The sequence below is a fragment of the Odontesthes bonariensis genome, chromosome 17 (assembly GCF_027942865.1).
Source record: "Odontesthes bonariensis isolate fOdoBon6 chromosome 17, fOdoBon6.hap1, whole genome shotgun sequence".
NCBI classification, from domain to species: Eukaryota; Metazoa; Chordata; class Actinopteri; order Atheriniformes; family Atherinopsidae; genus Odontesthes; species Odontesthes bonariensis.
This window is the reverse complement of record NC_134522.1, coordinates 24,782,140-24,808,483: the sequence shown is the minus strand read 5'-3', so window position 1 is coordinate 24,808,483 and position 26,344 is coordinate 24,782,140. Positions and strand designations below refer to the sequence as shown.

At 42.8% G+C, this 26,344-nt stretch overlaps 1 protein-coding gene across 2 annotated transcripts; it reads left to right on the top strand.

Moving 5' to 3' along the window:
* Positions 1-461: 461 nt before the first annotated feature.
* paplna (papilin a, proteoglycan-like sulfated glycoprotein) lies at positions 462-26,344 on the top strand. 2 transcript variants are annotated; one of them, XM_075448080.1, is made up of 28 exons: positions 462-731; positions 2,489-2,551; positions 2,672-2,775; positions 7,137-7,197; positions 7,320-7,422; positions 7,658-7,788; positions 9,254-9,377; positions 9,818-9,898; positions 10,019-10,191; positions 10,754-10,877; positions 10,976-11,102; positions 11,282-11,347; positions 13,824-14,028; positions 14,227-14,403; positions 14,551-14,701; positions 15,681-15,761; positions 16,396-16,594; positions 16,855-16,939; positions 18,154-18,277; positions 18,784-19,255; positions 20,563-20,721; positions 20,813-20,940; positions 21,954-22,008; positions 22,135-22,281; positions 23,732-23,859; positions 24,155-24,263; positions 25,144-25,319; positions 25,645-26,344. In XM_075448080.1, the coding sequence occupies exons 2-28, from the start codon at positions 2,501-2,503 to the stop codon at positions 25,803-25,805; spliced, it is 3,702 nt and encodes a 1,233-aa protein (XP_075304195.1). In that variant the 5' UTR covers positions 462-731; positions 2,489-2,500; the 3' UTR covers positions 25,806-26,344. The 2 variants fall into 2 exon arrangements, with proteins under 2 accessions (XP_075304195.1, XP_075304196.1); XM_075448081.1 differs by lacking the exon at positions 11,282-11,347.

The window sequence follows — 26,344 nt, the reverse complement described above, 5'->3', positions numbered from 1 at the left end:
TCCCTTTAAGGTTAAAAACAAGAATGACACCTGTATAATGTAAGATGAGTACAAATAATGCTAATGATTGTGGGTCCGTTATACACATAACAGTGTAGCCTATGGAATAATGAGGCATTTGGAGCTGAGGTGATGGTAGGGGGGCCCCAAATGAAATTCTGCTTAAGGCCCCATAAAGGCTTGGGCCGGCCCTGTTTAGATATAATATTAGATTCAGCATTTAGATGTACGCTTTCAGTTTGAGTTGTTTGGTTGATTTTCATCTTAAATGTGAGGAAAACGCATAATATGCAAAATGTGCAAGCTATAACTTCTTAACTAAATCGGTACATTTGGCGCCCCATAGCCTACCCTTTCGCGAGATGCGTATGGGGAGCTTGAGAACACGCGGACACGCACAAGCTGTTATTTTTACAGCCTAAAATTACACGAAAGGGCGTGAAAGATCCCCCCATCTCTGTCAGGAGGGGCCGCTGGGTGAATGACGCCCCGCAGAGGGCTCGACCAACACGACTTTCCCCTCTCCTTGTCGGTTTCCTGTTGGGCGTGAGACAGACAAACAGAGAAACAGAGACAGAGGGACACAAAAGCTTTCCTCCTCATATACCCAGGACGCTGCGCCTCTCATCAGACGCATCAAGCCAAAGCTCCGTCCGGAGGAAAAGCAGCTGTCAGGAACTCTGAGTCGGTTTGGGACTCGAAGAAACCGCATTTGAAAGCCACAGAACGGGGTGAGTGCTTTTTCATCCACATTTGAATTTAGGATGAATTGACTGCTCAGTATCAACAGAAATTTAGGCTTAAAAGATGAGTTGTGGAAAAAGGGGAATCAAAGATTATTCTGAAGACTGACTGAAACATAGCCCTCGGGGGCTTTTTTATTTCTTACCTGCAATAACTCGCAAGGGATAAAGAAGTGAATATTTTCCCTCTATCACAACATTTGTGTGCTCACAGCTTTCAAAGGACAGGTCAGGAATGTCATAAATTTGACTCAAACAACTTTAAGGATGCTTTGAAATTCCCAGGCTGAGAAATGCTTTACACTTGGTACACAAGACACTGCTTGCCCTGCTGACTGACAAGCAAGGTAAATATGAATTTGGTTTGATTAAAGCATGTAATGCCCCGGGGGGCTTTACAGTGCGAGCTGCACGGTACAATGGTGATGCAAGAATCTCGCATGCTGGGACATTTTTCAGTCTCTTTTTGGAGTGGTGTTAACAAGATTCGCTCAGATAAGCAGGTAATGATTCAAGTTATTCTTTCCATTTGTGGGTTCCAAGTCTCTCCAACGTGAGCGCCTGTCTGTTCGTGCAACATTGTGTCACAGAAAAGGTTTATGTACCCTCCTGTTGGCATTTTCACTTTCTCAAACGTGAGAGTTCGCTGCTTTTTTAATATTTCTGGTTCGGATCACACAAAACAAGCCCTTTACAGACATCACCTGACTGACATCTGTCGACATCTGTCGACATGTCCATCTTTAAGATGTCTCGACAGCAGCCCATAATTGTGTGCGTCCATCTGCCATTTGAGGTTCATCAGAGAGAGCGAGAAGTCATTTCTGCGGGTCCAGACATAACAGTCTCAGTTTACCTCCACCCGGGCTGATTGCACCATTAAGTTGGCCCTTTGGCGTGTTTTGTATGTGAGACAGACGGGATGACTCCCTGTCCTCTTTTTGCCCCGAGCCAAACATCCCATTCCTTATTTACAGTGGCGTAACTTTCCTCGCAGCAGGGGCGTTTGGTGGTCACAGCTGACAGGTCAGAGGTGGATTGGCAGCTCCGCCGAGCCCCTTCTCTGTCTCCGAGGAGGCAGGAAACGCTCCATTTAGCCACAAATAAGCGACAAGCCTCTCCACACGCAACAAAGGAAAGCGTTTTGATGTTGGGGCTCCTGCAACAATTCTATCCCTTGAATCGGAAACAGTGAGAACATTTAAAATGTTTGTGTGACCACCAACCCAACACAAAGATTGGTTTTCTATCAAAGATAACTATAAGAAATTCTTGGAAGCAGGGTGCAGTCAACTCATTGGTTTCTCAGCTGTCTGTTTAACCTCCAAACTATTTGATGTGCTGGGGACTAGAGGAAAAAAATCTATAACGGGTACATAATTGTAATCATAGTGTCAAACTAACCAGATGCAAGGCACGAGCTGTTTGTCAGATACAGTAATTACTCACTGGCAGCTGCAAAACAAACCACAGAAGAAGCTGTTTATGGCTCAGTTTGACGATTAGTGCTTGAAGAATGACAGCTGCAAAAACAGATTTATGGACTTGGAAGGGTTTTAGGAAATGCTGCAGGGCAACAGAACCACTGTGTACAAAACTTTCAGCCACAACAGTTTTGCACACAGACCTCTTGCAGTCTCTCTTTGCCCTGTGTCGTCCTGAGACACGCATGTTGCATCAATTAGTCTGTCACCTTTGTGCCACTGTGTGCTTGATGCATAATGTTTTTCCTTTATTTTCCACAGGGACCAGTGAAGATGCTCCTGCCTCTGATAACTCTTCAGCTCCTTTTGGCTCCAGCATTCATGGTAAACTCACAGTGGATCCTGTGCACATTAATGCACACTAAGAGTTTAGTTTAGTAGAAATAACTTTACTGAAGTTCTTTAAACTTTAAGACATAGTGAATTGCTGTTTCATACATTCAGGTGCCCAGTGTGGATTACTGGGACTCATGGGGTCCTTATGGTGAATGCAGTCGCAGCTGTGGCAGCGGTGTGACCATGAGAACCAGACGCTGTAATACACACAGGTATGTCTTATGCTTCATTTTTTGTGTACCCTTTATAAACATAGGTTGGTGCTCGAGCCAATTCATAGCTGGTTCAACTTTAGAACTTTGTAAGAACTGTCACTGTCACACATTCTGTCGCTTTAAATGTTTCTGCCAGTATTCTTTGAGCCTTACAAACTATTGTTTGAATCTCGCTCATCGTTTGTGAACACTCTTTGGAGTGCTGGTTGGAATTTCTGCTTGAGACTGGTTCTCAAGTGGTACTTTTTCTCTGGCCCAAACAATAGTTGCTGCCACTGTAGCAACCGTTTTCTTCTCTCGGAGTAAATGCTTCGGCAGTCGAAACGGGAGGAACTGATTCTAAGTTGGGCGCTGACTCCGAAGCAGCACTTGAACCTCTTCGGTGGAAAAAAGGCAATCGGCAGTTCATTGTAAAGCCCTGAATAAACACACCCATGAGTGAATAAAGCTAATGGTGAGGTTCAGGTGAACAGTCTGCATCTTGATGGTAAAAGTATGCCTTGAAGTCACGAGGATGTGGGCTTGTCTCACATCCAGATCACTCTGCTGGGAGGGGCCCTTTGACATTAAAAAGATCTCTCTTAGTTGGGTGTTGGCTGCTGAGGAGGATCACATTGGCACTGGAACACTTTTGCCCTTCTTGACTGAAAAGACTTAAGTGTTTCAGAATGTTCCTCTGCTGCGTGAATGTTTTGCTTTTTTAAGGTGTCATTTTGTGAAATCGGTTCAGTTCACTGTTTGCTCGTAAAGCTGCGTCTCTCATGTCTGTCTACAACAAGACCGAGTAAAGAGTCTTAAGTCAAGCTGAGGGTTGTTGCCAGTTATCTTTGTAAATGTTGTGCTCATAGCTGTAATTGCTGGAATCCAGCTGGCATGTTGCCTCATGTAATGCATAAAGTGATCTGTGTTTATGATGGGGGAGGTGGTGGGTGTTTCATCTGCTCGGATCCTTTAGGCAAAAGCGCAGGGAATATACTCCACGAGGGTTAATATCTTCACTCAAATGTATTGAAGCAAAAGTATTAGTTCAGATAGGTAGAACAACTTTCCTCAGTTCCTTATCTTGAGCCTGTGGTTCCCTTTGTTGGTCAGCAGCTTCATTGGACTGTTACAGGTTGAGAAATCAAAAGAATCATGGGACAAAGATGTTGAAAGCACAAGGTTTTGAAACTCAAACAAGTGGAGTCTTTGTCTTAGGTTTCCAATATGTTGGATATCTCAATTCGTTAAGACTTAACTGACATTTAGGAGTCAACAATTTTGAAATAAGGTTAATAATATCAGTATCATTTACTCATTAGCGCCTTTCACATCACGTTTGCTTCAAATACATTTGTTTGATTTGAAGCCACAGCACCGTATCAGTGCGGACTTCCCAGAATCAGAGCAGTGACTGCAGATTCTGTCATGCTGGCTCCTCTGTACAGACTTGTCAAATTAGTTCTGTGACTTTAATCACTATCAACACAGAGGTGCAAAAACTTTAACTATCCATTCCGCCTCTCGTGCCTTAAAACAAAATGGCAGCATGCAGCAGTCGTCCAATATTTATAAAATGCGCTAATGTTGGATAATGGTGAAAGAGTTATATGCCAAAAATCTTCCAAGTTTATGTCATCCATAGTTTGCCAAGTTCAGCCTTACAATTGGGAAGTGTTGCTAATAGACTTTGACTCTTTCTAAAGAAATCGCCTCGGGCCTAGAGGGTTAAATAAAAAGCATCTTAGAAGTTGTAAAGGAAAAAGTTTACTCAGCTGAAAATTATAACGAGTTGCAGACATCTGACTCTGATGTTTTGTGAAGGGTCCTGAATAAAAAAGGTTGGATACAGCATGTTTAATCTTAAACAATGTGAGTTTCGCAGCCTTAGCTGAAACACAGAGAATGGAAGGATGGACTGATGGACGGTTGGTTTTCGAACCCTAATTTCCATTTCTAAGTTTGGAAATGCCTGACAGATGCTGGACACACAGAGTGGAGAGCAGTGGCTCTCTGAAATGAAGTGTAAAGAAGAATACAATGGACACACCTTAACCTTCCATCAAAGAAAACAGCAGCTCGGATTTCTCTTGATTCTCTGGTTCTTTTTACGAGTTACTGACAAAGGGTGACGTTGAAGTCTGTTGAAGTCATCTATCGGCCATCAGCTCAATCATTTAATTCCATTAATGGCCCATCAGAATGTTTTCCCCTCTCAGCAGCAGAGCCATAACTGTGGGGGAAATTGGCTGAAAAAGAGTTTGCAACATGTCTATGCAGTGTGTTAGTGAGTCAGAAAGTCTGATAAAGAGTTTCCCCGCTTTAGCTCAATGATGAGTAACATAAAGAAGTCCTGCCCACTGGTCCCCACTTGAATGAACTTTGTCATATCTTGCCTGCCAGGCTTGTCTGAATCACATATGAACACACCGTGATTTGACACGTTGAATCATTGTGTGCTTTACAGGAACTCCCATTATTTCACCACATTCTCATTTTAACAGGAAATTTTAGTTTCACTTAAATAACTGTTTTGCATAAATAACTGACTCTTTCCTGCAAATTTCTGTCACGCATGATTTTAAACTGAAGGTCCTGCTTGATCTGCAAATGTTTGATATTGCATTCTTAAGTGAATGGCGGTCTCGACGTGTTGTAGTTTCAGCTCTGGCGTGCTGACAGGAGCGTGTCTTGCCTGCAGGCTTAAGGGCAGGTACTTTTGGTGGTGACTTAATCATGAGGTATCAGCACGGCTGAAGTGGAGGGTGGCAAAGCAAACTGCTGTCTCAGAGTTTACCGACGCACGCTCGGATGTTTGCGCAAAGTTTGCCTTCAGTTTTGATGTGGAGACTTCTGCTGTGCTGAGATGTTTTTATAGCTACAGATTAAAGAGGAATGCAGCTTAATATCAGACCCCAAACTTGTTATTTCTGAACTCGCAGACAGTCTGAGCTTTATTTGCATACGTTCACCGCGCCTAGTCATTTAATGTTTGGTCCCACTGTAAGAAAGTAGAAAGTTAAACTGAAACTCATCCAGCAAAAAATGGAATTATAATGAGAATACAAGTTGTGTTTCTACACTTGCAGGTAAGTTGTTTAGCAGGCGGCTACTCAGCCTGTGAAAACTGTGTTGTCTTCTGTAGCTCTACAGGACGTCCTCAAAGTTTTAATAATTATATCTCATCTTGTCTCTCAGAGAGTTGTGAAACTTTTTAACCCTTCAAGCCCAAGGCTATATTTGAAACTATCACCTAAAAGCCAACGTTAGAGTAACGTGAGACCATAAAAGCTCCACATCTGGAAGCCTAAACTGAATAACCTCAGGCTCTGTGGATAAGAGACACAAAATTCTGGGGGTTTCATACAATAAGGTTTCCTTTTTTCTTTGGCAGAGAGAGATTTGAAAAACTCCAGAAATAAATTTGGGTGTAAATAAATAAATAAAACTGAATCAATGAGAATGCTATTGACTCAAACCTTTGCTGATCTACCGAAGTTGTGTCAACAGAAAACAAGCGAGACAAAAGCTACATCAAATTTAGTCATCGTTGTTACTATTGAGTGTGTACAGAAGGGCCTAAATGCAATCTCACAAGCAGTTGTTCCCATCAATGCTGATCAGAGCTGGAGCCAATAAAACTTGTGACTATTTCTGAGTCATCTGGAGGAGAACTGAATGCCAATGAGGCACTTTCCCCCTGCACAAGCCAAAAGTTAGCGAGTGTTTTCTTTGATAATATAAAATGGGCTTTAACTAAGTTGGGAAGCAAGCACAGCAAGCAAAAATAAACAGATGCATATGGAGGATGCTCAAAATAAAACTAAGTAAAGCTAAATAGTATAAGAGTATAACAATTAACCATAGACCATGTCAATGATAGCATCAGGATACCTTGTCAGGAAATATGTCGTGCTTGGGAACCTGTGAGGAGAGCGAGGCAGGGGCCTCCAGGGGGGAAAGGCTAACAGAAATGCAGGAGGTGTGGGTTTTAAAAGCAGCTGCATTTACAAAAGCAGAAAGGCATCCAGTAAAAGATGCTATACGATTGTGTTGTGTGAATCAAGTGGTTTTAGAGATGGATACAAATGAGAAGCAAGAATAGAACTCAGCCTAACAGCTGGGTCCTCTTATTCTCTGCTGCTGTGCTATGATTTTCATTTAGTTCCTTCTCTGAGCAAAGTCCTGAGAGACAAACTGTACATCTGTGCATTCATTCTGTGAGCAAAAGTCTATCAGATAGCTCAAACAAACTAATGAGAATGTGTATCCAGTGCACACATTGTAGTGGAATGTGAGTAGTATTTAATTGTCTGGTTGTAAGATATAATAATGTGGGGAATGTTTGAGTTGATTTATATTTACTTATCTGCACACAGGACCGATGGAGGAAACAACTGTGTGGGACCAGAGAAGTCTTACCGCTCCTGTAACATCCAGGTGAACAAACATGTCTGAAACAAGCACATACATTTTATTTTTCAACTCTTTCACTCTTAAACTAGTAATGATTTTTGCTTTTTTTTCAATCTTTGACCTCTCTGCTGCATGGTTCCCCTCAGGACTGTCCGGACGGATCCAGGGATTTCCGGGAAGAACAGTGTTCCCAGTTCGACGGCACTGACTTCCAGGGCAAACGCCACAAGTGGCTCCCGTATTATGGAGGTCAGACGTGAGCAGGAGTGGTTGGTCTGGGCTCACAGTTTGATATTTACTCACATGCCTAAAAAATGCTCAGTACGTGCTGTATAGATCCAGTGCCCATAGACCAGCTCCACTTACTGTAAATCATGGATAATAAAGTGAACTTTCGCTGGAATTTTTCCCAATGACGACAGCTGCTATTTTCAATCATTTCCAAGTATTTAAAGTTGTAAAGTAAAACTCATCTCTCTGACAGCCGAGAACCCCTGTGAGCTCAACTGCATGCCGAGAGGGGAAAACTTTTACTACCGGCACCGCAGCGCTGTGGTCGATGGTACGCCCTGTCACCCAGGACGGAGGGATATTTGTGTGGATGGAGTTTGCAAGGTAGTTTTATGAGGAAAGAAATACAGGAATACACACACAAGGGAAAAACTGAAGGGGGTTGCATTATGTGGAGATAAGGTTACATTGAGTTTTACAGCTCATTTTTTAGCCCTGTGATTAATGGTCCATGCCAGAGGGGCCATTTTAGCCTCTTACAGTAAGTGCTGAACGCTCCAAACATAGCTGTGCTGTGAGTTCAAATTTGTCATTTTAAAAAAGATTTACGCTTCTTTAGTTCCAACATGCACTGACTGTCAGATGAGTTTATGCTAACATAACTAAGGCTTATGTATGTAACTGCTGTTTATAACTAGAGCTTATCTATGGCTCAAATAGTTCTAATGATCAAACAAATTACCTGTTTGAACTGCTAATGAGGTGTAGTGACATCATTACAATACTGATTTCAATAAGTCACAGCAGGACAATCTGTCAGGTTCATATCAACCCTGAACTCCTGGCTCACAGTCAGGACACAGTCAGGGGAGTTCAGCAGCAGAATGAAAGATTAGCTCTTTTCTTATGTAATCATAGCTGCAGCGTCTCAAGCTTCTCCTTCTAAAACCCCGTACATGTTTGCCTCATCACCTCCGCTGATGGAGGCTGCTCTTCTCAGATCTTACAGCTTGGGGCCAATCAGCACCTCAGAGGCACCCATTGCATTTCTATGTTTTCTCACTTTTTTGTTATAGCCAATCAAAATCATGAGCAACATTTGCCAAACTGGAAGTGATATCATATCACAGAAAGTGTTTCCTGTATTGATACCAAGCTTGGTGCAATACAGGAAACACTTTACCTTACCTCTCTGCAGATCTGTAATCTCCCTGTAGCTTTTTATATTATATTATGTTATTTTATTTTTACTTATACACTGTTAAGTGCTGCACTTATCTGGCAGATTTTTTTCCTATCTGTGCTTAAGACCACTCTTTTTTTCACGAGCAGATCAGTTTTACATGACATTCGTGCCCTGTTGAACTGTTGGACGCCTCATTGCTTCCTTTATTTAGAAACTGACTTTCTTTTGGATGGGTTCCTTCACAGAAACAGCATAGTGATATTTATTCTCATCACATTTATTCCTTCATACCCTTTTGAAATCAGATCTTGTATCTGTTTGAACTGTGAACATGTTAATCTGTGAATGAAGGGTTCCTTTTTAGGGTTCATGGAATTGTGTTGACTTGCTGAACGTTTATGCTTAAGTGCAACTAGTGCAGGGTGTCTACTTCTTAGCTGTAAACAAAATTGTGTAATTAATCCACGCTACTAGAATGAATGTAGATCGTGCAGCAAAAGTATTTTTCATTTTTTCATTTTCAAAATGTAAAACCCACTTAACAACTTTTGGAACAATAATGAATACTGTGTGCTCTGAGAGGAATGATACGAGGTAAAAGGACTAGGTGAAATATGGTTGTCTTTTATGCTAACTAATCTTCCCCATTTTTCCCTCCGTCAGCGTCTGGGCTGTGACAACATGCTGGAGTCTCCTCAGCAGGAGGACCCCTGCCTGCAGTGCGGGGGGAACGGACAGTCCTGCTACCTCGTCAAGAACAGCTTCACTGTGCGCAACCTGCCAACCGGTATGAAGTTCATATTGCTTATGAACATCTCACTTTCCACAGGACCACATTTACCTGCCTGTACAAAGAGGCGGGAGATTTACCTGTCTTCGAACTAAGTGGGTAGTTCTTATTCAGCAGTAAAGGCTCTGGATTATTGGACTGAATGGTTAGCGAGGTCAAACCACAGTACTGAGAGTCTGATTCTGTCGGGCCCTTAATCCTATTGGCTCAGCTGCTCTATACTGTTGCTGTTGGTGAGCTCTGACCGAAGTTTCCTAACAAGCTGAGATCCTTTATTCTTTCATTTTTCTGGAGCGCCTTGTGCTGCTGAGGGTCGCGGGGTTCCTGAAGCCTATTGTTATTGAGTCTCTCTGCTTATTGTGTAAATAAAGACAGCCTCTTCTTCTGAATCCATGCCAGATTCTTTAGCCTCTGTCTCTTTTCCTTTTTCCTCCCAGGCTACAACCAGATGTTCATCATCCCTGTCGGAGCCACAACCATCAGCATCAGAGAGACAGTTCCCACACGCAACTATCTCGGTGAGTTTGTGTTTGACTCATTTAGACTCAGATTAGAAGGTAATCACAAATCGCAGTTTCCATTGGCAGTTGAACATAATTCTGTAGTGTAACAAAAGTTGAACTGCTATGCATCATCAGCTATCAAGAACCTGCGTGGAGAGTACTACCTGAATGGCCATTGGGTAATTGAGTTTTCCCGAGCGACACCCATCGGTGGCACCATGCTGTACTACCAGCGAGGTCCTGAGGGGGAAAACATCCCTGAAACCATCATTGGCCGCGGGCCCACCACCGAACCGCTTGTTGTTGAGGTAGGCTTACACTTATATGGAGGTATTTTGCATACAAATAGACGTGCAAAGCCTCGATGCACCATGAACATCTGCACCTTTCACAGAGATGTACTTTTTTAGTTTGGTGGATAGTGCTGTGACATTTCAACACTTATCTTTAGTGGATTTACTTATCCAAGTACCTTAAAAGGGAGCCTCCTGGTTCCATTGATGTTTGACATTGAGGAGATAGACAAATAGTTATCGAGTTCATACCATGGTTACCATGGTGTAAGCAAGACAAGATTAGCTGGAGCACTGATACCTGCTGGGGCCAGAAGGCAAGATGCAAAGCAGGCTTCAATCTTAGGGGAGTCTGAGGTCAGTCGGCCTGTCCGTCCCCTCTCCACATGTCCCCAAGCCTCATTTTCTCAGACATTCATATAATACCTTACAACACAATTTTAAACCTTTCATTTTCTGCTTTAGATGTATTAAAAACATCTTTCATCCTCTGGGGACCATTAATCTGAGTTCATGAACATGGCTGATTGGTTGGTTGTTTGATCATTAAAATTTATGTACTGCTCAATCCTCTTAGCTGATCAGCCAAGAGCCTAACCGGGGCGTGGAGTATGAATATTACCTTCCAAATGGACGCTCCAGAGAGGGCTACTACTGGAGCCACGGGTCGTGGTCTGCTTGCAGCAAAGAATGTGGATCAGGTCAGACTGCAAACCCATGTATATTATTTTTCAACATCCTTCTTTGGAAGGCAGGCGGTTCTGAAATGAGACAACTCAGCACTCCGTCTCTTCATCAGGCTACCAGTCTCGATTGGTCTTCTGCACCATTGATAACGAGGCCTATCCTGACTATCTCTGTGCCTCTCTGCAAAGACCACAGTCCAACCGCACATGCAACCCCCATCCATGCCCACAAATCCACAGGTAAACAGTGCTCAAGGTTTACAGTCAACATGTGACATTTGGCTGCATTTTGGCAGTATTATCAATAGTTAGAATCATCTAAGATGAATTGTTGTTCCATTTTGATTGACTGGATCTTAAAAAGATCATCTCCGGAGCGGCTTTTTGATTGTTGTTGGTGTGTTATGACTGTCTGAAAGGATGGCGTACCTGTATCCACCACAGTTGTGGAGATCCTCAAAGAGACCCAGAGTCTATGTGTTCAGGTAACCCAGGGTCTGTGGTCGTAGTGAACCTTTAGATGACTGCAAACACACTAACTCAAACCTAATATTTTTTGCAGAATTCCTGAGAACTCCCAACTGCATTAGCCATTGTCATACTTTGATATAGACATCTGGAAAACTCTATATTTGGCTCAAGAAACTGCTGAAACAGCCAAAAGCCGAATGAAATCCCAATTTCTGCCCCACCCATCAGATGTGTTTGCGTTTAGTGCAAAAGCCTGTTCCTCCATGTTGGATGAGAACAAAGGTGTGGGGCAACTGTCCAGCTCAGCGATCTCCTTTCAACCTTTTAATGATCCTCATGTAGTCTGGACATGCTTAGCATTTGTCTCCAGGAAAAACCTAATCTCTTCACTCTGTTACCTCACAGCCTGTAGACCCTGTACCTGATCCCTGAGCTGGGCTGCTGCCTGATGCCTTCAGCAAACTGTAAAAGTCCCTGTCCCCATCCGTTACTGCAGCAGTGTGCTGTGAGGTGTTTGTAGGTTAAAGGTTGTCGTGCTGGGAAGTGTCAGGAATTCTGTGCCTCTAAATTGCACACAACAGCAGCGGTGCTGTAGTAAATAGCTGCAGCTTCAGTTAGTGACTCCCTGGCATTTCCCGTCTTTTTTTCTTTGATCCTGCTGCTCTGCAGAAACCCGAGATGTTGATGAAATTTTAGCACAATATTTGAACATACACCCAGTCAAAGATTAGAATGAGATGCTGAACTTGGGGCAGAGAGTTGGTAGATCAAATCTGAACTGTAATGAAAGAAAGATTTCTGTAGCTATTTCTGTAGTTTGCAGCATAAGCTTTGCTAGTAAATAGTAATTTTGCAAACCTGCTAGAAAACGCTTGATTTTCTGCTGAAATCCACTGGTAAATACGAGTCTGAATGTAGTTAGAACGACTTTTTATTAGCATTTCTATATGTCTAGTAGTTTAGTCATTTCTTAGTTGCTGTGGATAAACTTTACAAAACAATATACCCTTTTTCCGTGTATATTCTAGTCTAAAGGGTTTCATTTCAAAACATCTGATGTGTCTAAAGTATACAATCTTATGAAAAAGATTTTTTTACGCATCAGGACATGATTACAAAAATGATCTTAAAATGATGTAAATACAACCTCAGATGAACAACAAAATATTATCAGTGTCACTATTTATTTAACAAAAACTAAGCCCACATGTAAAAGCACTGTGTGAAAAAACAAGTACAACCATTTGCAGCAACACCTTGAAATGACCATTTTCTGTATGACATTACCAGTCTCTCACATTCTTGGAGAGGAATTTTGTGAACATTCATTTGTGCACAGTTCTCTTAAGGTTCCATCCCAGCTTTTCAATCAGGTTGAGGTCTGGATTGGCCTGGTCTCAACATTTGTCTCTAGAATACAGAGGAGTTCAATTATGAGCAAACATCTACACTTTGGTCTGGTCTGTCCAAAGGACATTGTTCCAGAAGTCTGTTTAGTCTTTTTCTAATTGTACTCGCATGAACTTTAACATGTGGTTAGAGTCAGTCTTCCAATAACCGGAAGGTTGGCAGGTTCGATTCCCACTCTCACCACTCAAAAAAAAAAAAAAATTGGTGGAACTTACAGCTGGAGGGGTGTCAGTCCACCTCCTTGTCACGGTCGAGGTGCCCTTGAGCAAGGCACCGTACCCCCATGCTCCCTGGGCGCTGAATGGCTGCAGGTTGGCATCTGTCTCTGAGTGTGTGACCCTGTGCATGTGTGTGTCAACAGGTGCCAACCTGGATGGGTTAAAAGCAGAGGACAAGTTTCGTGTGTATGCATGACCAATAAATTTTATCTTAATCTTAATTTAACTTATTGATGCTTGTAGAGTCTGAGATGTTGCTCTTTCCCAGTGGTTTCCCTGAGCATTGCACAGTCGGACTTTTGGGTGAACTTGCTAGAACTCCTTTGAAGACTGGCAGCTGTCTTGAAGGCTTTCTCTCTGTAGAATGGTGGACTCAAAATGGTTTGGAAATGGCCTTATTACCCTTCCCAGATCTATGGGAAGCAACGATTGCCTCCTAATGATGTTTTCCCTCCTTGGCGTTGTGTTAACACACCTGAATGCTCTGGACCAGCAGTTTCAGATTTTAAACTTCTGTTGATATGGAGGTGCTCACATTTGCTGCTGATCAATTAATCAAGTGCATTTTATTAGCAGCAGCTACTAATTAAATATCACACGTGTTATTATTCATCTGAGGTTATATTTAACAGATTTAAACAGTAATGAAGTCCAAAGAAAGCTTTACACCAGTGTGTCAAACAGTTTACACACACTCCTGATATGTGAATTTTATTTTTCCTTCTTTTGTAATGAAACCCCTTCCATCAATAGTCTCTTTTCTAACATAGTTTATATGTAGCATTTCAGTAAATACCACTGATGTTGTAAAGAGACTGACTTCTCTTTCCTTTCGCTCCCCCCTTCTTGGTGGGTCTCTAAGCTGGAAAACTGGAGAGTGGAATACCTGCTCAGTTTCCTGTGGGGGAGGCTCTCAGGTGCGCAGCGTGCAGTGCGTCTCCCATGATGCTTCGGGCTCCCGTGTGGTGGAGGACGCCCTTTGTGCAACATATGCCCAGGCTCCTCCCACTTTGCAGACTTGCAACATGCACAAATGTGTTGAGTATCGTGTGACTGGCTGGAGCGCGGTGAGTAAACGATCAGAACACAGGTGACCGCAGAGCCGAGAGGCTGAGTGAAATGAAAATAATCAGACAATTTGGTCCCAAGTTTATTATGCATATCGAATCATGGCAGGAATTCACCATTATACTTCACTACCTTGTCCTGATCATTCAAATGTTATGGCAGTCTGTTTTATTGATTTTTAATCTGGGTGTTTGCAGTGCTCGGTAACCTGCGGTTCAGGTGAACAAACCAGAGAAGTGACCTGTGTGGGATCAGGTGGTATGATGCTGGAGGAATCATCCTGCAGCACTCTGCAACGTCCATCTGCCGTCCAGCCCTGTGAGATGCCCGCCTGCCAGAAACAGATCCGCTGGCACGTGGGAGAGTGGGGACTGGTGAGTGGGATGCACACTTGCAAGATATTCATTTCAGTTATGATGGCAATATGAGTGAATTTTCATGTTTTCACAGTATTTGTGAGCTGGCCTCTGTTAGATAAAAGATAGTGTCACCGGTGGATCTCTGTGTCTTTTTTCCCGTAGTGCTCCAAGAGCTGTGCCTCTGGCTCCCGAGAGCGCCAGGTGATCTGCTCAGACCAAGAGAGGAACCTGTACCCTGTGGATCAATGTAACAGCCACCGTAAACCACCCAGAGTGGAGCGCTGCAACACCCAGCCCTGCTACAGCCCACAGAGTGAGCAGACACTTATGCAAGGATCTGTCCAAAATGCACATTTCTGAGGGACTCAGTTTTGGCTATTTTTGTTTGTTTTTTGGGCCCCCTTTTTTCGCAATATTGTGCACTGCAATGTAAAACAATTTAAACACTTATAACCTAAACAGGTAACAAGGGCGACGCTATTGTTTCAAAAACATGGAGTCTGTGTTGTAGGAAAAATGCAACAGGGAGTGAAATCGCTGCAGCTGTCATACTGTCACAATAAAAGAGCAGTCAGGCTTACTGAACTCTGTCAATATCACATGTTTCTTATGACTAAGAAAAGGTTTGTGGATATCACTGTGGGCATACCAAAGTGCCAGCACAGAGGATGGAGAGTAGCTAAATGGTGAGGGGATAATAACATGTAGTATCGTGTGTGACGCTGTCATATTGTTCATTTAGCTCCGCTCCAGAATCAGTTTCCATCCAGATTCTTTCCTCCATCTCTTCATTTTGCACCGATGGACTGTTAAAGTTGTCACTACTGTCTATTTTCCGCTCCACCTTTTCTCTTTTTGGGACGTCTATCAATTTATATTCCAAACCTTTGTCTGTCATTTTTTTCCTGCCTATCTCCCACACAGACTTAAAAGGGTGGGGACTAATAGCCCCCCCCGCTGCAATTGGTTCAAATTTGACTTCCACCTCTCCAGTTAGCACTTGGCTCAACATTTTCATGGTACTAAATGTTTGTCACTTGCAGAGATAAATTTAGAAAATCATTGAATTGTTTCATTTTCTATGATTTAGATTAAAAAGAGCAGAAAAAACTGAATGATTCATTTAGAGCTCCATGTAACAAACACAGATGAAAGGTGTTGCATGTTGAAGCAAACAAAGACAAAAAAAAAGAGAAGGAATTAAAAATGTGGACTTCCGGTCCTGTAACTATCTGCCTTCACAAGCAAACACGTTCATTCTAAACATTCCTTGCATTGTTGATGGTTTGCAGTTGTGCCCAGCAGTCAGGACCCACGAGGGCATGACAACAGTCAGACCGGCTTCCTGCCCTATGCTCCGGATCGGGCAACAGGTGAGAGTCCATCTCTGCCACCTCTCCATGGCATCTCTTACTCATGGTTTCATTGAAACTAAGGATAATTTTACAGTATTCAGTTTTAGGTGATATGTAAATGCTTTTAGCTACTGTAGCTTGATCAGAAAGTTAAAAAAAATAATAAAAATTCAAATAAACTGTGAAAAGATTTTCAAACTGCAAGTGAAAAGTTTTAGTGCAAAGTAATCCCATTATGGTTTAGACAGATGAATTTCCCTCCGTTCCTCTCCTTTCTCCTGGTATAATTCCTGTCACTTTGTCCCCATCAGTCCCCCACCCCCCGCCCTCCCCATCCCAGCTCTAATTATCCAGGCCTGATTGACATGTTTTCATGGTTCAGTTGGCATTGTTGGCCTGATTAAAATATTTCTGAAGCACTGAACTGTGCTATTGGTGGCTGTGGTGTTCCTGGCATTTTCAGCACCATGTGCTGTCCCAGTGCTCAGGAATGTCAAGTTTGACATCTTTTGCGTGTTTATTTCCTGTGAGATCTCTGACTGATCTTTCCCTAGAAAAACATTTGAATATGTTTGAAAGTAATTGTGAGTGTCAGTTTAAAACACATTGGAGTTTTCTGTATGAATTCTCCCCCTGCTCGGTTTTGTCTCAGTTCGCAGGCCAGAAACAAGAGATTCCACTCAGACCAACACAGTCCACGACCCTCACAACTCCGTCCCAGCGCTCCACTGCAGCCAGTCTTATTATGGCTGCTGCCCAGATGGACGCACTTCAGCCCAGGGCCCCCAGGGTCTGGGCTGCCCACAGGCTCCAGCGCCCACTCCTGCCCAGCCATCCTGCATTCAGTCAAGGTACCCCTCTCCAGCCTGTCATTGCACTGTGGTTGAGCTTATAATACATGCATGCTTTAGAGTCCTGTGGGTGTCACTTCACTGGCTTTGTGACCACAGTAACCATACATTACACATGACCAGAAAAATTCCCGCTAATCATATTTAGGCTGCGGTTTTCTAAGAAATGTGGGTTTTGCACGTTTGTGTTATTTTTGTCCCTAACTGCTCGTATAGGCTTAAACTGTTTGTTCCAACTTCTCTTCTGTTCCATGCGTCAGTTTTGGCTGCTGCAATGATGGCGTAATGGCTGCTCAGGGTCTCAACAAAGAGGGCTGTGTGGAGTATGTGGCCTCTGCACCCACGGTAAGAAAATATACATGAAGTTCTTACAGTTTTGCCCCTGTTTGCGGGATAGAACACTGTTTATTGGTAGCCCAGAATACAACCTTTGTGTGGAGAGAAGCCAGGAATTATAACCTTTGATGCTTTTCGTATTATATGCCTTTTATCTTAATATTTCCACTGCAGCAGTTTTCATCTTCAAAACAAACAAACAAAAAAAGAAGAAATTTTCCTCCAGGTAGCATTTAGTGCATGAGGATCTATGCTGAGTCATGGGATTGGGACAAGGAGGGAGAGAAAAATAAACTTGCTTGTGAAATCTCCTGGATAAATGGTTTGAACAGCGTCAGGGTTTATGATTAGTTAAGTGGTAAAACAGTGCAGTTCTTTTGACACATATGCTCAGCTGATATCCGTCCCATAAATGAAGACTGCTGACTCATGTCCTCTCTGGTACATTAATGGGACACTGCATTGTCTCCATATAAGCTGAATCCACCTTTGTTGTTGTCTTTGTTTCAGGGTAAGACATGAAGGATTTAATTTAATTCTATCACAGGCATGTCTGGTCTGCCACCTTCACAACAAGAACAAAACAAAGTTAACTTCTCCTAGCTGAAGCTAACTATATCCGAACTTGCTTGCTTCTCATTTTTGAGGTTCCTTACAACACAGGCAAATTAGCCATACAGCCCTACCCGGCAAGTTGTCAGAATAAGTTCTGTGTATTTTCTACTCAGAACATAGGTGCAGTCTGAACTCGCCCTCCTGAGACTGAAGGCGGTTCTCTGCAGATTCAAAGCAGGCATCTTCAACCACATGGCTATTTTTCTCATGCTATGTCATTTAAAAACACCTTACGGACATGTAAACAAAGTTAGAAATCTTTTTTTACAATGACAAATGCACAAAAATGTCAAATACACAAAAAGAGAGCCATCCATCCATTTTCTATACCCGCTTAATCCGTCGGTCGTGTCGCGGGGGGGCTGGAGCCTATCCCAGTGGTCATCGAGCGAGAGGCGGGGTACAGCCTGGACAGGTCGCCAGTCCATCACAGGGCCACACAGAGACAAACGAGACACACAACCATGCACGCTCACACTCACTCACACACCAATTAACCTAACATGCATGTTTTTGGACAAAAAGAGAGCTACAACCTAAAATGTAAAGAGTAAATCAAATTTAAAAACCGAGAACACAATTCTTCTCTTAATGTCTTCCCTCCCCAGGTTGCTCCTCTTCCTGCTGAGAATGCTGTACAGTGCCGCAGAACCACATACGGTTGCTGCTACGACCGAACCACACCAGCAGGAGGACCCAACGGAGAGGGTTGCCCCAACCCACCCAACCACAGTAAGAGAATGAGAAGCTGAAAACACATTATCATACTTTAGTTACTGCTTTATGTATTCTTAAACATTGTCTTTCTGGACATGTTCCATCAATTCGTTTGCAAAGAGAATATTCTGCCATGGATCATTCACAAGTTCCCTCTTGCTCTTTTCCTCTGAGCACTGTTAATAATAATCATTCACTTTCCTGCCCAGATTTCTTCAGGTGATCTTGAGATTCTAACCCTCTATGACATTGACATCTTTTTAATTATCATTTTTTGGATCACTGTAGAAAATGTACAAGAAATAACACGGGAGAAGGAGGAGTATGGAACAACATTTCAGATGTGCCTCTGCTTGGATACAAACCGAGTTCTTTATTTACCCACAGGCCACCAGGGGTGTTGTAGTGCTAAGAGTAATGACAAAGTGCTGCTCTGCAGGGCTAACCCTTCAGATAAGAAAAGTGATGAAACAGTCTACCTGTGTGTTGGTTTAATGAACAAATTGGTTTCTTTGCTGCAGTTGAGCGGTCGATCTGCTCCCTGCCACGTGCTGCCGGCTCCTGCAGCGACTGGGTATCCCGCTACCATTTTGACATCATCACCTCCAAGTGTGCGAAGTTTTGGTATGGGGGTTGCCATGGCAACAGCAACATCTTTATGACCAAAGAAGAGTGCCAGAGGGCATGCCAGGTGCCAGCAACCACCCGGCAGCGCCCCCAGCCGGTTGCTCCAGCTGGAGACTCATCTACGAGAGAATCTGCCCCCGGGAGGACCACATCTGGAGGAGGTTCCAGAGCAGGAGAATCCACCGCTGGGGGGTCAACAAATGGGCAGTCACGCAACATGGGGAGGATTTTCACAGTACAGGGCGGCTCGCCCAGCGGCACCGGCAGACAGGCCACCAGCGCTGCCACTCATGCCCACAGAGGTAGAGTGTATCTGCGGGCACGCGAGCCTTCATCTGCTGCACAGCACACCGGGCCAGCTGCGAGGTAAGACCCCGAAGACACGAGGAGCAGCACAGTGAAAAGTCTCTCCTCCAACCACACCACCACCACTGGCTTCATAATGCTGTTTACGGCCTTCTTAACCCTGCTGAAGGAGCCCTTGTTCACTTGGTCCTGTAGAGCCTAACAGTGAACTAAAGGAGATTGAAACGCCATCCAAACCATATACAGCAACCTCTGGAAATACTGTGCAACATGTACAAATATTCCAAGTGCCACAAGTTTACATGAACCAGATGCAGAATAAAGCTAAAATATAACAAATACAATGTAAAGTTTAAGAGTAACTAATGAAGCATCTGTAAAGGTAAGATACAAGAGTAGGGATCAAAAATGCTTTGACACACATAGGCTCATTTAAAGAATGACTCAACACCTCAGGCGCAACAAAACACATTTCTCGCTACACCCAACCTCACCCTCAACTAAGTCTGGCTGTGGTTAGGTATTATATTTTCCTAAGTGCTTTGTTAGATGCAAGCTATTCTTTGTGCAGACTCTTTCACGTGACGCTAATGTAATCTAGCTGCTTTTAGCCCCACAGACTCTTGCTCTCTCCCCTGCTTTTGTAGCAACGCCTTGTTCCGTCTTGTAACTTTTAATGAATTACCAGGAGACAATGTCGCATCAAATTGAAATGGATGTTGCCACTTTTAAATGCTTTTTGGACTCTTCAATGTTTGTCCAGAGTTAATGTTGGTGCTTTTTCATGCCTGCTAACACACTTTGTCAGTCACCACCTTTGTGGCTCTGTGTTACCATCCAAGTGTCATTAAATCAAACTAATAAAGCTTCTGCTGTGATACTGTCATCACGTGTGTTTCATCACTTAACCCTTTTCACCTCACTTTTGTACAGCGTGTGTAATTTATATCTTATTCCTAGATATCTTTGGGGACGTTTGGGAGTGTTGGTGAAGGGTAGGGTCCTGTGTCGTCTTGTATCTCACCATCACCGTTGCTTTTAACATTTGTTGTTTTGTAATGTCTGAGTTTTTGTCCTTGTGGATGAAGGTCGGGTTGTTCGTTGTCTTTTTTTATGCTGTATCTGTCTTTTGTGTGTACTTTACCTCGGTCTTTCCTCTCTTAGCTTTTTCTGACAAACTCTCAAAGCCAGGTTGAGGGCACTCTTTATGCTTGCTTTGGTGACCAACAGTAGAGCATAAAGTGACTTTCTTTCTCCTCTTCTCTTCAAATCTTTCTCTTTCATCAACATTCTCCCCTATTCTTTATTTCTTTGCTTCCTCCTTTCCTTTCTGCCCTCTTTCCTTGTATCCCCTCATGTTTCCCTAGCCTGACCCTGGGAGGCGTAGCCATCGATAAGAGTGACCCAGACACAGTGGAGGCTTTGGTTGGCCAGACAGTTGTACTGCCCTGCAGAGTCAGCCCCCCACCTTCATCCACCATCATCGTGGAATGGAGAAGAGATGGTATAGCTCTGTCTCCTCACAGGTCAGCACAAACTCAAACCAGTGGACATGTGGTTTTGCTTACAATGACAGTGGTTGATTCATCTTTACCTTTTTATTCATACTCTCCTCAGGCATCACCAGCAGCCCAATGGTTCCCTGCTAGTTGGTCCCCTCATGAAGTCAGACTCCGGCTGGTTCTTGTGCGTGGCCACTCGAGAACGAGAGCGAGATCATCGCTACATTTACCTGTCTGTCACAGGTAATGCTGTGCACTCTGTAAAAAAAAAAAAAAAAAAAAGTAGAATTACTCTGCAAGCTTTCTTTAAGCAGTAACTGTTGCTTTAGTAAAGGTAGTTGAGAACTCTGAAACCATCCATGGAAATATGAGTAGTGCTGTCCTACTGCTGAATAATCTGACAGATCTCAGATCAGCTTCAAATATTTGCATTTATAGGTCAAACAAAGCTGATTCTATTTGAACTCAAACGTCTTAGATGTGAAATCACAGATGCACACTGCAGACACGACACCTTCCAGCTGTGAAAGTTTAAGGTTGGGAGCAAGGCCGTCACAATTTTCATTCTAAGATCGCTGAGGCCTGAAGCATTCACGATAACCATATTATCGTGATATCAACAGAAAACTTGGGAAATTATTTAGGGATGTAAGAATGTGCGTAAACAGTCCCATAACAACTGCCATACAAAACTGTTAAAATCGTGTAAATCTGATTCTCTGTTGGACATGGCCCTCCAGCATATGCTGTGCCACCTTTCAACTTTGCTCTTCACAAAATGGATCACATTTTTTTCTGTCTCATTATTCATCGCCGATTTCAGTTGGCTGACCAAGTCCTGCAAAGTTTGGCATCGCAGAAAGCTGCGTTTCCCTAGTAGTACAGTTAACTAGGTTGTTGTTGGATACAGAGCTTGACGGCCTGGTTGGCTAGTTTGTGGCTAATGGGCTATGATATTATGAGGTCAATGGAAAGGTGGGCTTTTGCTCGCCTTAAGCTTTCCTTTTCATCAGTCATATATTGACTAATTGGGCCCAAATCCAGTCAGAATCCTAATTTGACAGAATTTAGCCCCAATTAGTCCATTATACAATTTGAAAAATATGAGGTGATGCTCTGATGACCAACAGCCTGACCTTGAGAAGATACCCAGTGTTTAGGCATGACCTGCCCATGTGACATTATGTGAGCGCTCACTGACTGTGAAATGGTGTGTGTGTTTGCTATTTGTCTTTGTGTTTGGTATGTATTTACAGAGGGACCCTCTCACCCCGTTCCTACCACACTGCCCAAAGATGGCCCATTCCCAAGGTAACAATATGCACAAAATCAGTGTATTCAGACAGTATTTCTTATTTCTGTTGTGTTTAATGCATGAGGCTGTGAAAGTATAAGCAATCACATGCATTGGCTTTGGGGTTTTGTCCTTTCTCTCAGGTTTAGCATTGAGCGCTCAAGCTCATCTGGAATGGAAATGCGATCGGGACAAACTGCCAGAATGCCCTGCACCATCATCCCTCCCTCAGCTCTGCCGTCGCTCAGTATTCAGTGGACTAAAGATGGACAGATCCTCAGTGACTCGAGGTAATGATTATATTGTTCTTCAATGTAATCTAAAGTGTAACTTTAAGGTTGTTGCATTTTCCTCGGTGGTGTCCATCTTGGTTTTTGGGTATGTTTTATTTTTTATTGTGCTTATTTTTTTTAAAAACATGGATTATATAGTACATACTGTAAAAACTAAGGTACAGTACAAAGTAAAAACAATAGTACAAGTAAGAAACAGAAAGAAACAAAACTACACAAAGAAGAATAGTGAGCGCGGCAGGTTAAACACAAAAACAGTTGGAGAGTTAAAAGAGATGGGTCCTGAACTGTGATTGAAAAAATAATTGGCTGACCTGATTCTTGTGGGGGCGGGGGACTGCCCACTGCCATGGGACAGAAAACAGCCCTCAGAACTCTCCTGTTCAGTAAAGAGAGAGGTACAACCAGGGGCCCCACGCAGGATATAGGGCATTAAAAGCTCACTGATGTGTTCTGGAGGCATTATTGTTCGACACCTTATAGATGAAGAGGATTTTGTACCAAATACTTAATTTGATCTGAAGCCATTGTAGTGACATGAGAACGGGGGTGACCTTTGAGCAATATGGGGTCTTGGTGAGTAGCCTTGCGGTAGTTTAAGCAAGGTGACACAAAGGACGGATTACCATTAGTAACTAAATGTCATAGAGGGCACATTTTTACAGTATTTTTTAGGTGCAAAAGGCAACCACATTTTTAGACAAAGCTGTTCAGGACAAACACCAGAATTTCATTTTCACTGTGATTTCACTGAAGAAAATTTACAGACTTCCAATTGTTCATCCGGGCCGGACAGTTCTGAAGAAGAGTCACTTTTGAGAGGTGTCCAGACTCCATGGATTAATAAAGCTGTATGTCAACAGTGTAACGTGCTGTTAACAGAGCGTTTGTGAGGAAAATGAAACGGGTGCCAGGACTGACCCCTGAAGCACTCCACAGTTTAAAGGAGCAACGGGAAGTGCACAATCTGTGGATACAGTCAAATTTGTGTGGACTTCTATGTATATTTTAACAGTCTACATTGTTTAATTACTGTCATTAACACCATTAAGCCGAGGGCCAAAGTATCAAACATACTAAGAAAGAAATGAGGGCAAAGTGAGAACTAGTTATTCTGTGTGTGTATCAATATGTGTATAAACAAAATTGCTAAATCTCCCGCGCTCTCATATACCTGTTCTCATTATTCAATCTATTTTCTCGAGCATCTCACATCTCACCAATTCTGGGGGAAAAAAAAAAATGGGAGGGACAACTTGATTTTCATAATCTGCGAGGTTGCCCAAGATATGCCGTTGTTACCAGAAAACTCAGATTTATGCCCAATTACTAGGAATTCTCATTGTTGGACCACTCTAAAACCCCAAACTCTAAAATCAAAATGTCCCGAAACGATCACACAAACGGCAACATTTCAGTTGTAAAGAGAGCTCCTGGTGTGTTTCAGAGTTACGCACCAGTCAGATGGCACCCTGATCATCGGCCCTTTGAGGTCTGAAGACGCTGGTGTCTACACATGCACAGCTTCCAGCCAGCAACAGGTGGAACAGAGACAGCTGCAACTCAGAGTCCAAGGTGTTCACTTCTTTACCTTCCTTCTAAAGACCTCACATCCAGTCTTCAGTGTTCATCCTCTTGTATGTAATTATTAATCCACATATACACCAGCAGGGGGGAGTAATTGTTGTTGACTACCTGTTGGTGCTAATAGGTGGCAGAAGAAAAAAGCATTAATGGTATTACTGAATATATCTAAAGTGAAAAAGACAGTGTCACTCCCCTACACTGCATCTGTAAGAAATTAATATCTCTTAAAAAGTTCTATTAGCAGATCTGAAATGTAAATATTTTTCCTGATTTCATTGTCCAGCGGACCTGAAGATTACAACAGCTCCCAACAACATCCAGGTGTCTGTAGGCAGCACAGCCCTGCTTCCCTGTGTGGTGTCAGGAGACAATGTCAACATAGGCTGGTCCAGGTAAAAGTTAACATCTGGCTGTTGGAAAAAATATTTTATTATTATTACTCATGTTAACTGTTAGAATTCAAGATTAGCCAGAGTTTCAAAAAAAAAAACTACACTTTGAGATTCAAAGTAAGATAATGTGTCATCATCCTTTTGGTACTGCCACATAAGTTCATTTTAAGGGAGCAAAAGGTGAAAGATATATAGTGGTTCCAAAATATAGAATGTACAATCCCAACAAAAAGTTGGAGAGCTGTGTAAAATATAAACAAAAACAACGCAATTTGTTCTCATCTCATCAACCACTAATTAATTTACAACAGAACTTACAATATATCTGGTGTCGAAAGTGAGACATTTGATTATTTATGCAAAACATTAGCACATCTGGCCCGTAAAAACTGTTATGGGCCATGCTACCACTGTGTAGCAAAACTGTATTTTGCATTTTATGATACACCGAGAGTTTTCAGTCTGTGAAAGGCCTGGACTGCAGGCATGTCTTCTGCAATGAAGCCATGCTTTTGTAACAGATGCAATATGCAGTTACCATTGTCTTGCTGAAAAAAGCTAGGCTTTCCCTGAAGAAGCCATGTCTGGATGGGAGCAGGCACTGCTCTAAAACCCATATATGCCTTTCAGCATTGATTGTGTCATTGTATAAGGTGGCTGTTGTATGTTTCTTCATTTACAGATGCTGCAATATTATATTATATTTATATTAATCTTGTTAAGTAAGAAATTAGCAGCACCCCACAGTAGCTTTCTTTTACCCCCCAGAACAAGCAGTGATAAGAGAGGTTTCCTTTTCTCACACAACAAAATCTCAGCAATTAATTCGCTCAAAGGTGTTGGGCAGAGCAAACGTTTTTCTTGTGCTTTCCAACAATAGGAACGGTGTACCAGTGCGTCCAGACGGGCGTAACGTCGTCACGTCATCCGATGGCAGCCTGATCCTAAATAATGTGAAGCCCTCTGATGAGGGCACCTACACCTGTAACGCTTACACGGGCATCTATTCTGTGAGCGCCACAGCTGACGTGACTGTCATTAAAGACACGCAACCAGGTGAGCGCATCCACTCCACTCAGACGCCCAAGTTGCACTGGTTCTAGAAGGGTTCAAAGCAAGAAATCATGACTTTATTTAAGTTCACCTAAATAACATCATGTGATCAGAAGGATATTATTCAATCAAAGGCTGCTTTTAGCTTTTCTGTATCTGTGAGGCATAATCTTTTCAATGACTAATACAAAAGGACAAACTAGTTTCGGATGGTGCATCGCGTACTTCACGTAGAGATTTGTGCCATGCAGGTGAACAAAGGAGCACAAATAAATGCTGACTTGACTTGCTGTTCTAAAAAGAGAACCTCTCAACTCTTCTGTGCCAGGTGTTGATGTGCTGCCAGATTGTGTGGACCAGCCCGAGCTTGCAAACTGCAAGCTAATAGTTTACGCCCGACTTTGCTCCAACCAGTACTATTCGAGTTTCTGCTGCGCCAGCTGCGCCACTTATTCACAGAGGAGCGACAGGCTCAATTGGCTCGGCTGAAGCCGCAGAGGGTGTGACGGCTTTGGAGGACAGTGGGGAGGGTGTGTGAAACCTCGGAAGCTCTTTGAGAGGACTGCATTTCAAAACCCTCAACTTCAAACTCTTGATTTGCTGCGTTTGCCAAAAGTACTCAAAATACTGACCAGGTTGTACTGCAACACAATTCAGAAGTGGAATCTTTAAAAAGGGACTTACTTACCATAGATGTAGTTAAACCTGTGAGAGAGAAGTTGCTCTACAGTTAGCACTTTGTTCAGGGAGTGTGCTCCATTAAACACTGAGTATGGAAACATGGAAGTTGAAACACACCACTCAAACCTATGAGCTCTGATGAATGTGATGAGACGTTGGAAATAAGTTATTTACTCACTGGACCTACGTGTTCTCTGTTTTTTTGAGAATCAGGATGATTTACCCGCCCGGTCATTAAAATGATGTAACTCTGTTTTTTTTGCTGTTCTGTTGTGGTCACTTCTAATTTTTTTGTGTAACATGTATGCAATTTCACTCGTTGTTGGTACTGCGCCTTAAAAGAAGAT

Bases quoted from the DNA above. Each gene is read 5' to 3' on its own strand.
- paplna (XM_075448080.1), top strand. From the start codon at position 2,501: ATGCTCCTGCCTCTGATAACTCTTCAGCTCCTTTTGGCTCCAGCATTC. The intron at 7,423-7,657 runs GTCAGACGTGAG...TCTCTCTGACAG, and splicing joins GTGGCTCCCGTATTATGGAG to CCGAGAACCCCTGTGAGCTC. The intron at 7,789-9,253 runs GTAGTTTTATGA...TCCCTCCGTCAG, and splicing joins GTGTGGATGGAGTTTGCAAG to CGTCTGGGCTGTGACAACAT.